The sequence below is a fragment of the Salminus brasiliensis genome, chromosome 3 (genome assembly GCF_030463535.1).
Source record: "Salminus brasiliensis chromosome 3, fSalBra1.hap2, whole genome shotgun sequence".
Lineage (NCBI taxonomy): Eukaryota > Metazoa > Chordata > Actinopteri > Characiformes > Bryconidae > Salminus > Salminus brasiliensis.
The window spans coordinates 5,855,732-5,869,238 of record NC_132880.1 but is presented as its reverse complement, the minus strand read 5'-3'; the positions used below and the strand labels follow the sequence as shown (position 1 = coordinate 5,869,238).

The following is a 13,507-nucleotide window of genomic DNA, read 5'->3' as shown; positions in this document are numbered from 1 at the left end:
TCTCGGTCTATTGCGTCTGTAGAGTATGTCTAGTATAACGCACCCGGTCTGGGTGGATTTCAAACACACACTTGGGAGTCGGGGGGGCTCAAAGGGACGCTGACACTATGGCTCTAGGATCGCTAGTTCGAATGTCAGGTCAAGCTGCTTCACCATTAGCAGCTGGAGCCTGAGAGAGCACAACTAACCCTGCATAATTGGCCATGGGTAGATGGCGCTCTACCCCCTCATCACTCGCATTGTGATGCTGGGCAGCACAGGCATCTGTTGGCTGATGTATCAGAGCTGGGGATACGGCGCTTTCCTCAGAGCGGGTTGGCTGCATAGTGGTGCTGCACCAAATTGGGGAGAAAATTGGGTTAAAAAAAAAAAGATATGGGTATGTTTCTGTTTGATGATTTAGCTGGTTTATCAAATAGCATGACCAGCATGACTAAGGCCTCTCATTAGCATGACCAGCCTGACCACTAACATGCTGACAGAGATATGCTATGATAGACAAGAGCCAAACTGGACAAGTCGGACAAGCAAAGGACAAGTTTATGCCTATGTTTACAAGCCATCCCTGCTGGAAAATCCAGCTTGGTGATGCTGATCATACTGGTCGACGCACCTGGTCATGCAGGTCAAAAAACTTGGAAAAGCTTGGTCATACTGGTGGTCGAGCTTGGGCAGGTTGATCATGCTTGTAGATCAGCTTAACCATCAAACTCAAGCAAAAACATTCCATATGCTGGTCAAGAGCTAAACTGGTCAACCAGCTTAACCAGTTTACTTTCCAGCAAAAGACAAGTTTATACCTATGTTTACTAGCTATCCCTGCTGGAAAACCAGCTTGGTGATGCTGGTCATATTGGTCGACCTGCCTGGTCATGCTGGTAAAGCTTGGTCATACTGGTGGTCTAGCTTGGGCAGGTTAATCATACTTAACCATCAAACTCAAGCAAAAACATTGCCTTTGCTGGTCAAGAGCTAAGCTGGTCAACCAGCTAAACCAGCCTGACCAGTTGGAGCTGACCAGGCTGTTTTGTCTTCAGCAGGGATTGGCTAAACAGACTGTGACAGGCCATGTTAGCCTTTTTACTGCTACTCGCTAACAAACTGTGGGTGGGTTGCAGTGACCCATCTGTCTCCACTGTCTCTGGGAGTGACCCAGCCACTAGCCTTAGCTTCTGTTTATCCACTGAGCCTCTTCCGGAAGAAGTAGGTGGTCTTTGGCCATATTAAGCAGTGAAAATACTCAGAATCTGTCAAGATAGGCAGAAGTCTGGCTTGTAACACTACCCAGCTACTAACCCAGCGGCTGGATTACACGCAATTTTTCTTTCCCAAGCTTAATGAATAGCCTGGTTGGCTCAACCCAGGGGTTTGTGTCTAGAAAATAACCTAGCATTTTTAGAGTCTATGAACTTTCCAATGCTTTCCCTTGTACTTAGATTCCATAGCACTGCTCCAAATAACCCTTGTGGCACCGTTATTTTTAAGAGAGAAGCTCTCTATGCAGGTTCACTCTACATTTTCAGAATTCTTCAGCCCCAACGCTCTGAAGTCAATTTCAGCGTGTGTCATAGTGCCGCTGGGTTAGCGGCCTATGCAGTCGGGCATTTATTAGATTGTGTGTGTCATCCCAGCATTAGGGAGATTGAGTGTGTAAGTGTGTGTGCGCTGTGTTGAATGCATTTAGAAGGGAGTGTGTGGAGTGTGCTCCATTTCCTGATTTGTGGATTATTTTTAACTTTATTTCCCCTGCTTTTCTTCACCTAGTCTTAGTCTAATGGGTACAATGGGAAAAAAGACTACGACGCTAAGGCTGAATGAATCCAATTTCATGGCTGTATTTAGGACATGGCCTCTTTTAGACGCACGCCTGCCTTGTGTACCCTCACCAAGTTTCTCTAATAGAGAGGGGGTAAGTAATGATTCGGCTGTGTCATGTAATGATTACTGCTTGAGTGTGTATGTGTGTGTGTGTGTGTGTGTATGAGTGTGTTCTGTATAAACAGTCTATAATGCATTATCTGTAGCTGTATTTATGCATCAGAGTTAGCTCTGCACAAGTTATATCTACATAATTAATTACTGAGTTGCAAATGTAATACAGAAACATTTCCATTTGAATTACAGGTATTCTTGATTTCAGCTGGGGGCGGGGCAACAGAAAGTTAAACCCAGTGACAGAACCAATCAAAATCTCCATTTTAGCAGGGGGCATGGGCAAAGGCAGAATCTGTCGCAATCTTGCAAATGTTAGCTGGGGACGGGACAACTGACAGTCAAACCCAGTAGCACAACCAATCAAAATCAAGATTTCAGATGGGGCAGGACAAAACAGAGAGTCAAACCAGGTGGCAGGACCAATCGAAATCTGGGTGGGACAACAGGCCATTAACTCATTTAACTCAATGAACTCATAGACCCTAAAATAGAACCCTGTGGGACTCCCCAGAATATGTTTTTTTTTTTACCAACTAATTCATTGCAATCTCTGCATTGATAACAGGATTGATAATTAAATAATAGACCTAGGGTTAAAAAAGGTTAATCCTAGTGACAGAACCAGTCGCAATCTCCATGTTAGCAAAGGGCATGGCAGTAAATAGTCAACCCCAGTGGCAGAACCAATCAAAATCTTCACTGCAGATCAGGGTGGGACAGGAACAGGCAATAGAACCCTGTACACAGACCCACACTTCAGTTCTTCACCTTCATAACTGCAATACTCTCATTATATCACCCTAAAATAGAACCCTGTGGGACTCCACAGAATATGCTAAGTTGTTACAAACTAATTTATTGCATTCTTTGCATTGATAACAGGATTAATAATTGAATGGTTAAGCCTAGAGACAGGACCAATCAAAATCTCTGTTTTAGCAGGGGAGGGGGCAATTTACCAAACAAGCAATTTGGAGCATGTTTGGGTACAGAGATCATTAATCCAATAAATGATTTTACACATCAAACTTGACTGATATTTATGCACTTGGTCACTATAATAAATAAAAAATTGTAACTTACAGTACACAACACCAAGACCAGATAGTCAACCATTACTTAAATCAAAAGTGTATAACAAAAATAAGATATCCTGGGGAAAATGACAACACACTGACGGTCAGTTAGGGGAGAGGACATGACCAGTATCTACATTGTTGGGCTCAGGAGCCAATGGGGATATTGGAGTTGATCATTACTGAACAGGTTCCTGTCACTGAGCTGCTGTTTGTGCACTACAACCTCTTTAAGTAAGGCTTACAGCTCTCCCATTGGCTCCTGGCACTGTATATTTGCATAAACGACTTGACTTACCATCAATGTGTTGTCATTTCCTCAGGGCTACATTTTCTTGGAGGTCATCCTTATATGTGGAATGTCTTTGGTTGACTGCGGGGCCTCAGTGTTAGGCTGTGTGCTAGCGCTCACTCTTGTGCTACCACAGAATAATTCAGTCAGTGTTTGGCAGATCGTTAGTCTTGCTGCAGGTCTTTTAAGGATGTCAGTTTTTGGAAGGTGTTTGATTGTAACAATTCAGGAAAAGCCTGTAAAATAATGAAGATTCTCAGCAGATCTTTTTTTGTCTCATCACTTTTCCGAAGGTGAGAAAAGGTGTAAACTGAAGACGGTTCTCCGTAGGACCTCTAATCAACTGGCTCGCCATTGAAGGTTCTGAAAATGACTTGGAAAACAAAGATATATCTCCAAAGCAAGCAAGAGAGCTTCTAAGTGAGATTGGTTTGATGGCTGCGCCTGGTCAGAGTATACAGCCAAACAGAATCCTCTGTTTTTCATGCAGACGGGTCGGTACCTTCAACTGGCAAGCAAATAGGCCGCAATTCTGTGTGTACCCCACAGGGTTCTCACATCTATTTATCCTTCCTTCCTACTTTAATAATAGGCTTCAATCTGGCATGCTGGAGCCACAAACCCCTGATTCTGTATCTTGAGTTTCAGAATTAAACAAGATGTGAATCAGCACACTGCTATATTTGCACCAAACAAGTCTGAGAACAGAGCTAAGTGTTTACCCAGACTAAAGCATTTGGGATGTTGTTCATTTGAGACCGCTTAATGAATTTATTAAAGTGGGAATTGAACGTCATTTTGGACAGCTGGTTGTTTTACTACACATTATTCTGTATTATTTCTTGATTTATCCATCATTTAAAATGATAATTTTTCTATTATTGCCACTACACTGTAATTTGCCTGCCGCTCTCATAAGCAGCATCAGGTTTTATTTAGCTCTGCACTCTTAGCCAGTCACTCTGATTGTGATTGGTGATAAGCACCACCTTGTTTGTCCTAAAACCACCTGAAACTCACTGTGATTGGTTCACTTGACCACCCTGTTGCTCTGAGACCTCCCCTGGACTGTAACAAGCTCTAATTACCACTCTACTTTGTTCTGAGACCTCCTGTTCACTGGGATTGGTCCACATCACCACCTTATTACTTTTGAGCCTTCCCCCTGTCTGTGACTGGTTCTGAACCCCACCTTATTCTGAGACCTCCCCGGATTGTGAGTGATGCTAAGCATCACCTTGTTTGTCCTGAGACTTGGAACTCACTGTGATTGGTCCACTTGATCACCTTGTTGCTCTGAGACCTCCCCTACCGAGTTTAGCCTGAGACCTCCCTTTCACTGCAATTGGTCCACATGCCAACCTTGTTGCTCTGAGACCTCCCCTGGACTCTAATAAGTTCTAATCACCACTCTACTTTGTTCTGCACATCACCACCTCATTAGTTTTGAGCCTTCCCCCTGTCTGTGACTGGTTCTAATCCCCACCTTATTACAATTTTTATACTATTGGGGCTCTAAATGGCTCAGCGGCCAGGGGGTCGCAAATTCAAATCCCTAGCCATGCCACTTTGCCATCAGCAGCTGGAGTCTGGGAGAGCACAATTGGCTGGGTAGGTATATGGCGCTCTCTCCCTTTATTATTAATATCTAAAAGTTATGTTGTTAAAAGCTGTTGGTCTGATGTGTCTGCTAACACACATATCAGAGTAGATATGTGTTAAGTCCTTAACCTCCCAGTGTCGGGAGCTATGAACGGGTGGGTTAACTGGCAGCACCAAATTGGGAGAAAAAGGAAATTAGGAATAAGGAATAAATAAATTACACTATTTATGAAACAAAATAAAATATGTGTGGACATGTGTGCTAGGTCAGAAACTTGACCATATGAAGAACTGTACACATTTCAGGGTGACATTTACCACCCCGTCACATCCCACCCTGTCACGTTGTATTGTGAATATGGCTACCATGTCTAACTAAAGATGGTAATTTTGATAAGGACTGTATGTCTAAGGTGGGAAATGTGTTTTCTGTAGAATAAAGAAATTTTGTTGTGTGATTTTTTGCATTTTTAGTTTTGTCACATGGAACTGGCACCTGTTTCATAGAATGACTTCGCAGCACTTTCGCTCAGGTTCGAATAATAATGCAGTATATTCTTTTCTGCTTACAAACACAAATGCCTTTTTGTGTGAGTGTGTGTTTGTGTGTTGTGTGTGTGTGTGTGTGTATACGGTATAAGCGGTGTGATTTAATCTGTTTGTATGTGAGTCAGTGAGTGAGTGATGGTTGGCCTGCGTGCTCGACAGCTGTCACCTTCTCCATGAGCTGGCGGAGCTGTCTGCTGCGGGGGTCTCGGTTACACATGTTCTGGGCCGGAGCCACCACCGTGCAGATACACTTCCCATCTGCATCCTGTGCTGAGCTGTAGATCTGCCAGCCCTCCTCCGGGCTTGGGTACAGGGCCTGAAGGGAGAGGGGGGAAAAGAATAGGGAGAAGTAAAGACCATGTTTAGGTCATAGTTCTTAATTCTGATTCAGATCCGATCCTCCTGCAGATCCAATCTGACCCAAATATAAATGTATAGCCCATAAATAACTGATGTTCGCAATATTCACAAGCGTTCTCATCAAACAACAGACAAAACATGGTGCGATGTGCTAAAGATGAAGTCCTGACCACCGTGGCATTTGTTCTGAGACCTGCTCCTGACTGTGATTGGTTCTAATCACCAGTCCAGTTTGTTCTGAAACCTCCATCTCACGGCAATTGGCCCACATCACAACCTCGGCTCTTCCCCTGATTGTGATTGGTGCTAAGTACCACCTTGTTTGTTCTCAGACCTGCTCTGCTCCTGACTGTGATTGGTTCTAAACACCACTCTAGTTTGTTCTGAGACCTCCCATTCTCTGAAATTGCTCCACTTGACCACCTTGTATGCTCTGAGACCTCCTCCTGATTGTGACTGGTGCAAAGCACAATCTTGTTTGTCCTAAAATCACCTGGTCCACTTGACCACCTTGTTGCTCTGAGATCTCCCCTGGATTGTAATGAGTTCTAATCAAAACTCTACTTTGTTCTGAGACCTCCTGTTCACTGGAATCGGTCCACATCACCAGCTTATTAGTTTTTAGCCTTCCCCCTGTCTGTGACTGGTTCTAATCCCCACCTTATTCTGAGACCTCCCCCGGATTGTGACAGATCCCCACTGGGATTGGTCCACATCACCACCTCGTTTGTTCGGAAACCTCCCTCAACCTGTGATGGGTTCTAATCCCCAGCATGTTAATGGGGCAGTGGTGGCTCAGCGGTTAGAGCGCCGCGCTATCGATAACAGGGTTGTGGGTTCAATTCCCGGCTCGGCAAGCTGCCACTGTTGGGACCTTGAGCAAGGCCCTTTACCCTCTTTGCTCCCCGGGCGCTGGAGTTGGCTGCCCACCGCTCTGTGTGTGTGTGTACTCACTGCCCCTAGTTCACTAGTGTGTGTGTGTGTTCACTACCACAAATGGGTTAAATGCAGAGGCCACATTTCGCTGTACAGTGACAAATACGTACACCTTTACCTTAGACTCCCACACTTTAGTTTTTGACTCAACTGCTGCCAAATTAAACTTCAGTTTCATAGGCCCTAAAATAGAACCCTGAGGGACACAAAACCAAGCAGTTACCAATTAGGTAAAAAAAAGGATTAAAGTCTTATGGTTCAAGGATTAAGGGGTTAAAGACTATCCAACCTCAGGATTCCTACGGTTTTTACGGCCTTACACTGTTAAATATTTGATCATATCTGTCTCAGTTTTTGTGTCTTTGACAATATTTTTTCATGGAACTCAGCCAGTCTTACTGTCCATATTATGTCTACACGGGCAAGGATTGGATATGTATCCGACGTAAGACCACATACGAAAGTCCTCGGATCTCTCAAATCTGACTTGATCCAGTGAGATGTTCGTTTAGGCTGGGAAAATTGGATCTGGGCCAATTCAGCCTTTAATACAAGTGTAGCTAAAAGACAATGAGGTTACGATAAAAGCTGCTGTCAAGAGGCATAGGTTCTAGTCGGCTTGGACCTGGCAGGAAAACGGAGATGCTTGAAATCAATGGAGCTTTTTTTTTTTGCACTCGGGGGAATGGTCTGGATGGATGCCTCTCATATTAATCCAATTAGAGACAGTGGGCACGTAGGCCTGCACAGGAGACCCGCACCCCCACCCACACCCGCACCCACACTCAGCTTAATGTATACGCACACATGACAGAGGAAGACAAGGGAAATAAAAGTGAGATTGAAAGGAGTCATTTCAGCAGTGCCATCGGAGATGGATGGCGCACGAGGTGAACGTTAAAAGCGCACCAAGCCCCTGTTCCCCTGCTCTCTCTCTCTCTCTCTCTCTCTCCCCAGATCAGATTAAAACGTTTTAGGGGACAGGAGGGCTATGTGATAGGAGTGTAAAGTAGCTACCACCCTGTGTGCTAGCGAAGCTTTCTGTCACTTCCTGTCACTGCTGCCAGTCCCTCTTTCCCCCCTTCTCCATCTCCACTTCTCTTCTTCCCCAGGCCTGATGACCTTTAAATCTGCCCTCTGCTCATAAAATCTGCCTTTTTTCGTTTACCTCATCAGGAGAACGCAATTATTACATTATAAGAATATAATGTAAACAATACAAACATGTACACGATGCTTCCCGCGCTTCCTCTATATGTTGGCGATGCGCCCAGGTATCTGGACGCTTGCCCAAGTATACTTCAACCCATTAAAAACCACGTTTAGCATCGTTTTATGAATCCATTCTGAAAAACACAAACAGTGCACTTCGACTCCAAGTTGGCTGCCGTGTGAATGCAGCTTGGGTCAGGGATGTTTGGGGCTAGCTGAAACCTTACTGAAATACAAAACAGCTCTGACCAGTCTGTGAGGTGGGGCCTCCGCGAGCATCAACGAGCCTTGGGCACCGAACCTTCACCCGCTGTCCTTCCTTGGACCATTTTGGGTAGGTACTGACCCCTGCATACAGGGAACACGACTCAACCCCACACGACCTGCCAGATGTTCTCACCTAATCGTCTAGCCATCACTGTCAAAATGATACCAGTGCTGGTAGGGGGAAGGCTAACATGTACACTACAAGGACAAAAGTATTGGGACACCTGCTCATCCATTGATTCCTCTGAAATCAAGGAAATTAAAAAGAGTTCCTCCTGCTTTTGTTGGAGTAACTGTCTCTACTGTCCAGGGAAGAAGGCTTTCTACTAGATTTTGGAGGAGCACTGCTGTGAGGATTAGATTGCATGCAGCGACAAGAGCGTTAATGAGGTCAGGGTGTTGGATGATCACCACCCCACCTAATCATCCCCAACTCCCCAACTCATCCCAAAAGTACTGGATGGAGCACCAACCATCATTCCAAAGAGAATGACAGTTCTACTGCTCCACAGCTTAATGCTGGGGGGCTTTTTACCCCTCTAACCCACGCTTGGCATTGACATTATACAGCACGGTGCCAATATGTTTATGTTTATCTGCTTCAGATAGTCCAATTCTATTGGCAGTACTTCACTATAGGGACTAGACAAGCTGTGCGTGTACTTTTGCAACATTTGGGCATAACGTGCAGTGGAGCTTCTGGAGAGGCTAGAAGCTAACACTAGGTGACCGAAGCAAAGACCAATGTTGTTAATCAATGCCCTCAATCAATCTGATCAGCTAGCTACCCGCACGCTGTGCCAATTGGACAAGAGGACCCCGGAGAGGACAGTATCACATCTGGCAAGACTCGGGAATTATACAGTTCTTTGTTCCTTTTTGCAAGATAACAGGGTGGTAAACTTTTGAGTCTTCTGAGCATTTTTCACTCGAACCAAAGTCACATACTACCTCAAAATCCCCCAAATCAGCTTTTTTCTTTGGAACCTATAAAGTCAATCCAATACCCCAAATCAATGAATGTATGAGGGCATAAAAAATCAGACGATGTTTTAGAGGTGAGCTGAAGTCATTACATTTAAATAGAAGATTACAGGAAAGAGCAAATTATAGGATAGACCAGAGACCTGAACTAATAAGGTAAGAAAAGGGGCGATTTTAATTTCAGGCCGGCTTTAATAACTTCCTCTCCTTCCTTCAGTTTACTGTTCTCATCTCTCTCACTATGCTTCCGTCCTCTGTCTTCCTTCCCCCTCGCCCCCTCCCTCTCTCTCCCCTGCGGCCTTACCTTACTCTCCGTTCCAGAGCGTTTTTAATTTGGGCAGCTCTGGCTTCCTATTTTCAGCATCACCCCCCCGCCCCCCCTCCTCCCCTTCATCCTCCCCTGTAAACTGAAACATCACCAAAAATGGCATTAAAGATTACAGACCTAAAAATACTGAGCAAAACCTGTTCGCTGACCTACTACACTGCTGCACACACACACACACACACATATACACATGCATAGACTTTTTCACACACAGTTCCTTCCACCCTGTTCTTCTGCTGAAGGTGCCTGCAGGGCCTGGGGCTATGAGAGACAGACACAGTCTGGACTTTCTTTCCCTAGCGCCTCATTTCCAGACTCGGGTCTGACGAGGTTGAGCCGGGCCCACAGTCATTAGCCTCGTTCCTCATCCTGCACGAACTTCCCCTCTTGCTGCAAACGCCGCCTTTCATAAGAATAGCTTGGACAGTTATGAACGCTTGCCCTTTGCGTGAGCGTTGTAGGCGCCGTGTGATTTTTGTCCATTAATGGAAGGGACAGGAAAAGCGCTTTGCGTGCGGTTTCCAGCCGCTGTAGCACAGTGTGGTCCACACAGTGTTTTTACAAGGGATGCAACCTCAGCCTCGTCCTTGTCTGGCTGGCAAAAGACTCTTTATCGTTAATTAATGCTGTCTTCAAGTGGCCTAAGCTCACACTCTGAGTGTCTGCAGTAGTCATCCATGCTGGCATAGCCAAAACAGAGTTGGAGATTACTCCCCCAAATGTACACACAGCCAACCCACTAGCGAAAGCCCTAGTCAACGCCGGGGAAGCGGCAGAAGGTGATGGCGCCATCAGGAGAATATGGTGGTGTTGATACTTATAACAGTTATGGGAATAGGGGTTGCTACGGGAAACCTTACATTATTAAATCTACAATAAACTGACAAAAGTATTGGGACATCTGCTCATTCTCTGTTTCTTGTATCTTCTTCTATCTATAAAAAGAGTAACTGTCTCTACTGACCAGGGAAGAAGGCTTACTACTAGGTTTTGGAGGGACACTGCTGTGAGGATCTGACTGCATTCAGCGACAGAATGTTGGACGAGCCCCATCCCGAGCCCCATCCCCAACTCCCCACACCCAAAAGGTATTAGATGGAGCACTACCCATCATTTCAGAGAACACAGTTCCTCCACTGCTCCACAACTCCATGCTGGGGGGTTCTATATCCCTCTAGCCCACGCCTGGCATTAGGCAACATGGTGCCAATAGGTTCATGTTTATCTGCTCCAGAGAGTCCTATTTTATTGACGGTACTTCTCTTCAGGGTCTAGATATGCTGTGTGTGTGTGTGTGTGTGTGTGTGTGTGTGCATTTGCACATCTGCATTGCACATAAAGTAGCTGAATGCATTCATTAGAATATATATATATTATTTGTGTGTGTGTGTGTGTGTGTGTGTGAAATTATCTTAATATTATGTAATTGCATTACATTGCTATGGAAATTAATAAATCGTTTTTTTTATTGATACATTTTAATTTTATATATATTATATATACATCTACATATGCATATGCACCTGCAGGACACTGCTACTAAGCCACAGGCATCTGTAATGAATTCAGTGATCTGTGACAGAAAGCATCAGCTTGGATTCAACTCAACTCAACTCAATTGTCATTCCACTCATATCCAAATACATAACGGGATGAGATACAGTTCCTTCTTTCATGACATGCAACAGATTTATTTACAGAATTATTCCACATAATACACAATCAGTCTGCCACACGTCTTCAGTCCCACACAAAAGAGAATGCAAGCAAGGTCATTCACTGACAAGTACAGTGAGACAAGACAGAGTGCAGTGCAGCACTGGCAGAACATCTAGGCTAGTGTTAAGTAGGTAAGTACAAGCTGTCCCTGGATTATAGGAAGTGACTAGGACAGGCTGAGAAAATAAAGATAGAAACCATTAAAGGCCTTTGTTGGTTCCTGATGGTTTCATAACAGTGGCCAGTGGTGGAGATCTCAACGGAAAGGATGCTAATAGTTTATCAGGTGACCTGTGACGGATCCTGAATGCAGGTGATCCAGAAGTCCTACAGGAAACATGCAGAGTCTAATGGAAACCATTAAGATAATTCCATATTTGGAAGCAAACCCATGAGGTGCCTAATGACCGTGTTAAAACCTAAATGCCACTATTAATATTTGCAGTATTAGCTTCATTACTCTCATTACTCTGACCATCACTGCCTTGACTATATTAAGTTATACTACACCATGATTTTTATATTATGATTATGAATAGAATATGTTGCACACCAGTACAGTATGGATGGTTTGGGATAGATGGGTGAGTCTTGGTTCCTCCCAAGGTTTCTTCCTCCAGCTCTGAGGGTGTTTTTCCTTGCCACTGTCGCCGTTGGCTTGCTCACTGGGGGTCTTAGATTTTTCATGTCTTCTTATGTTATTGATTTTTCTTACTGATTATGTAAAGCTGCTTTGTGACAACACCAGTTGTAAAAAGCGCTATGCAGGGTTTTAGCAAGCTCTCTGGCAAAGGAGCTATCACCACCCCAGCAAGAATCACCTCTATCAGAGGACAGTGTCATAGAGGTCCAGCTCTATCACAGAAGAGGGTGACCCACTTCAGAAATATCAGACTTGTGACCCTATTGTCCAGAAATCTAGCCATCTGTGCTGGAGCGGATTTCCCAAACGCATCCATCAATATGTGACTGGCAAAGTTTCCCACTGGAGCTACCAGTGGGCTAACATAGCATTGCACTAACTGCAAGCCTAAATCAGCACATATTTACCTTGTTAATGTTCATTTTGGCCTGAGGAAAAAACATCCTTTCCCCCTTATTACCACTGTCTTTCTTTAATTTAGTGATGCCATTTAGATAAAACTGCTTAGCGCCTATGGTCAGATTCGGTGCCCAGATCAGATTCTGCTCCAGCTAATTCTGCTCCAGTGAAACTGCTCGGGATCCAGACATCTAGACCACCTCTATCTGTCCCAGTTATCCACGCTCAAGTGGATGTCACGGGCAGTTTGTAGGTTGGTGTGTGACAACACCGCACACTCTGCTTTGAAAGATCTATCTGGACAACCGAGTCATATGAGCCTGGCTGTGGCTGATGCTGTTTTACTGGCCAATGCCACAGGGGCACTCGCTCCTAATCTCCAGTGCTGAGTCTTGGTTCTTTAGTGTTCTAGCTAGTTTTAGCGCTAGCGAGACTGCTGCTGCATTGTACTCTGCGTTAGATGTCTTTTTCCGAGCAATCAGTCCAACCACATCAGCTCTGACCTGTGCAGGCATGAACTCCACAAGACCTCTGAAGGCTTCTTGTTGTATCGGGCACTAAGACGTCCTGTAAGTTGTGAGGTGGGGCCTCCATGAGCATCAATGAGCCATGGATTCCCTTTTGCTATTCCACTGGTTGTCCTTTCTTGGAGCACTTTTGGTAAGTCCTGACCACCGCATACTAAAAACACTCTTTAAGATCTGATGTTTTACAAGATGTTTTGAAGATGCTCTGATCCAGTCGTCTAGCCATCACAATCTGACTGCCTAATACATCCCACCCCCTGACAAATGCCACTGACACCAGATAAAGAATGTTCTAAAGGTTTCCTAGATCTAAACCAAGACTCTCTGAAAACTCTGAAACATACCACATCATCTGTCAAACATGATGGAGGCACTGTTATGGCATGGACATGTATGACTATGTCAGAGCATCTCCAAAACATCATGTAAAACATCAGGAGAAACATCTTGAGGAGTGTTTCTAGTATCCGGTGGTCAGTAACTACCAAAAGTCCTCCAAGAAAGGACAACCAGTGGAATAGCAAAAGGGAATCCATGGCTCATTGATGCTCATGGAGGCCCCACCTCACAACTTCCAGGACTTACAGGATCTGCTGCTGACGTCTTAGTGCCCGATACCACAGGAAGCCTTCAGAGGTCTTGCGGAGTTCATGCCTGCACGGGACAGAGCTGATGTGG

General features: G+C 44.8%; 1 protein-coding gene across 2 annotated transcripts in view; it reads right to left on the bottom strand.

Moving 5' to 3' along the window:
• The window catches only part of olfm2a (olfactomedin 2a), a 144,207-nt gene that overhangs the window by 31,974 nt on the left and 98,726 nt on the right, over positions 1-13,507 (bottom strand). For both annotated transcript variants that reach the window (XM_072675292.1, XM_072675291.1), the window contains exon 2: positions 5,621-5,770. In XM_072675292.1, coding sequence (XP_072531393.1) covers positions 5,621-5,770 — 150 coding nt within the window. The remainder of the gene's footprint in view (positions 1-5,620; positions 5,771-13,507) is intronic.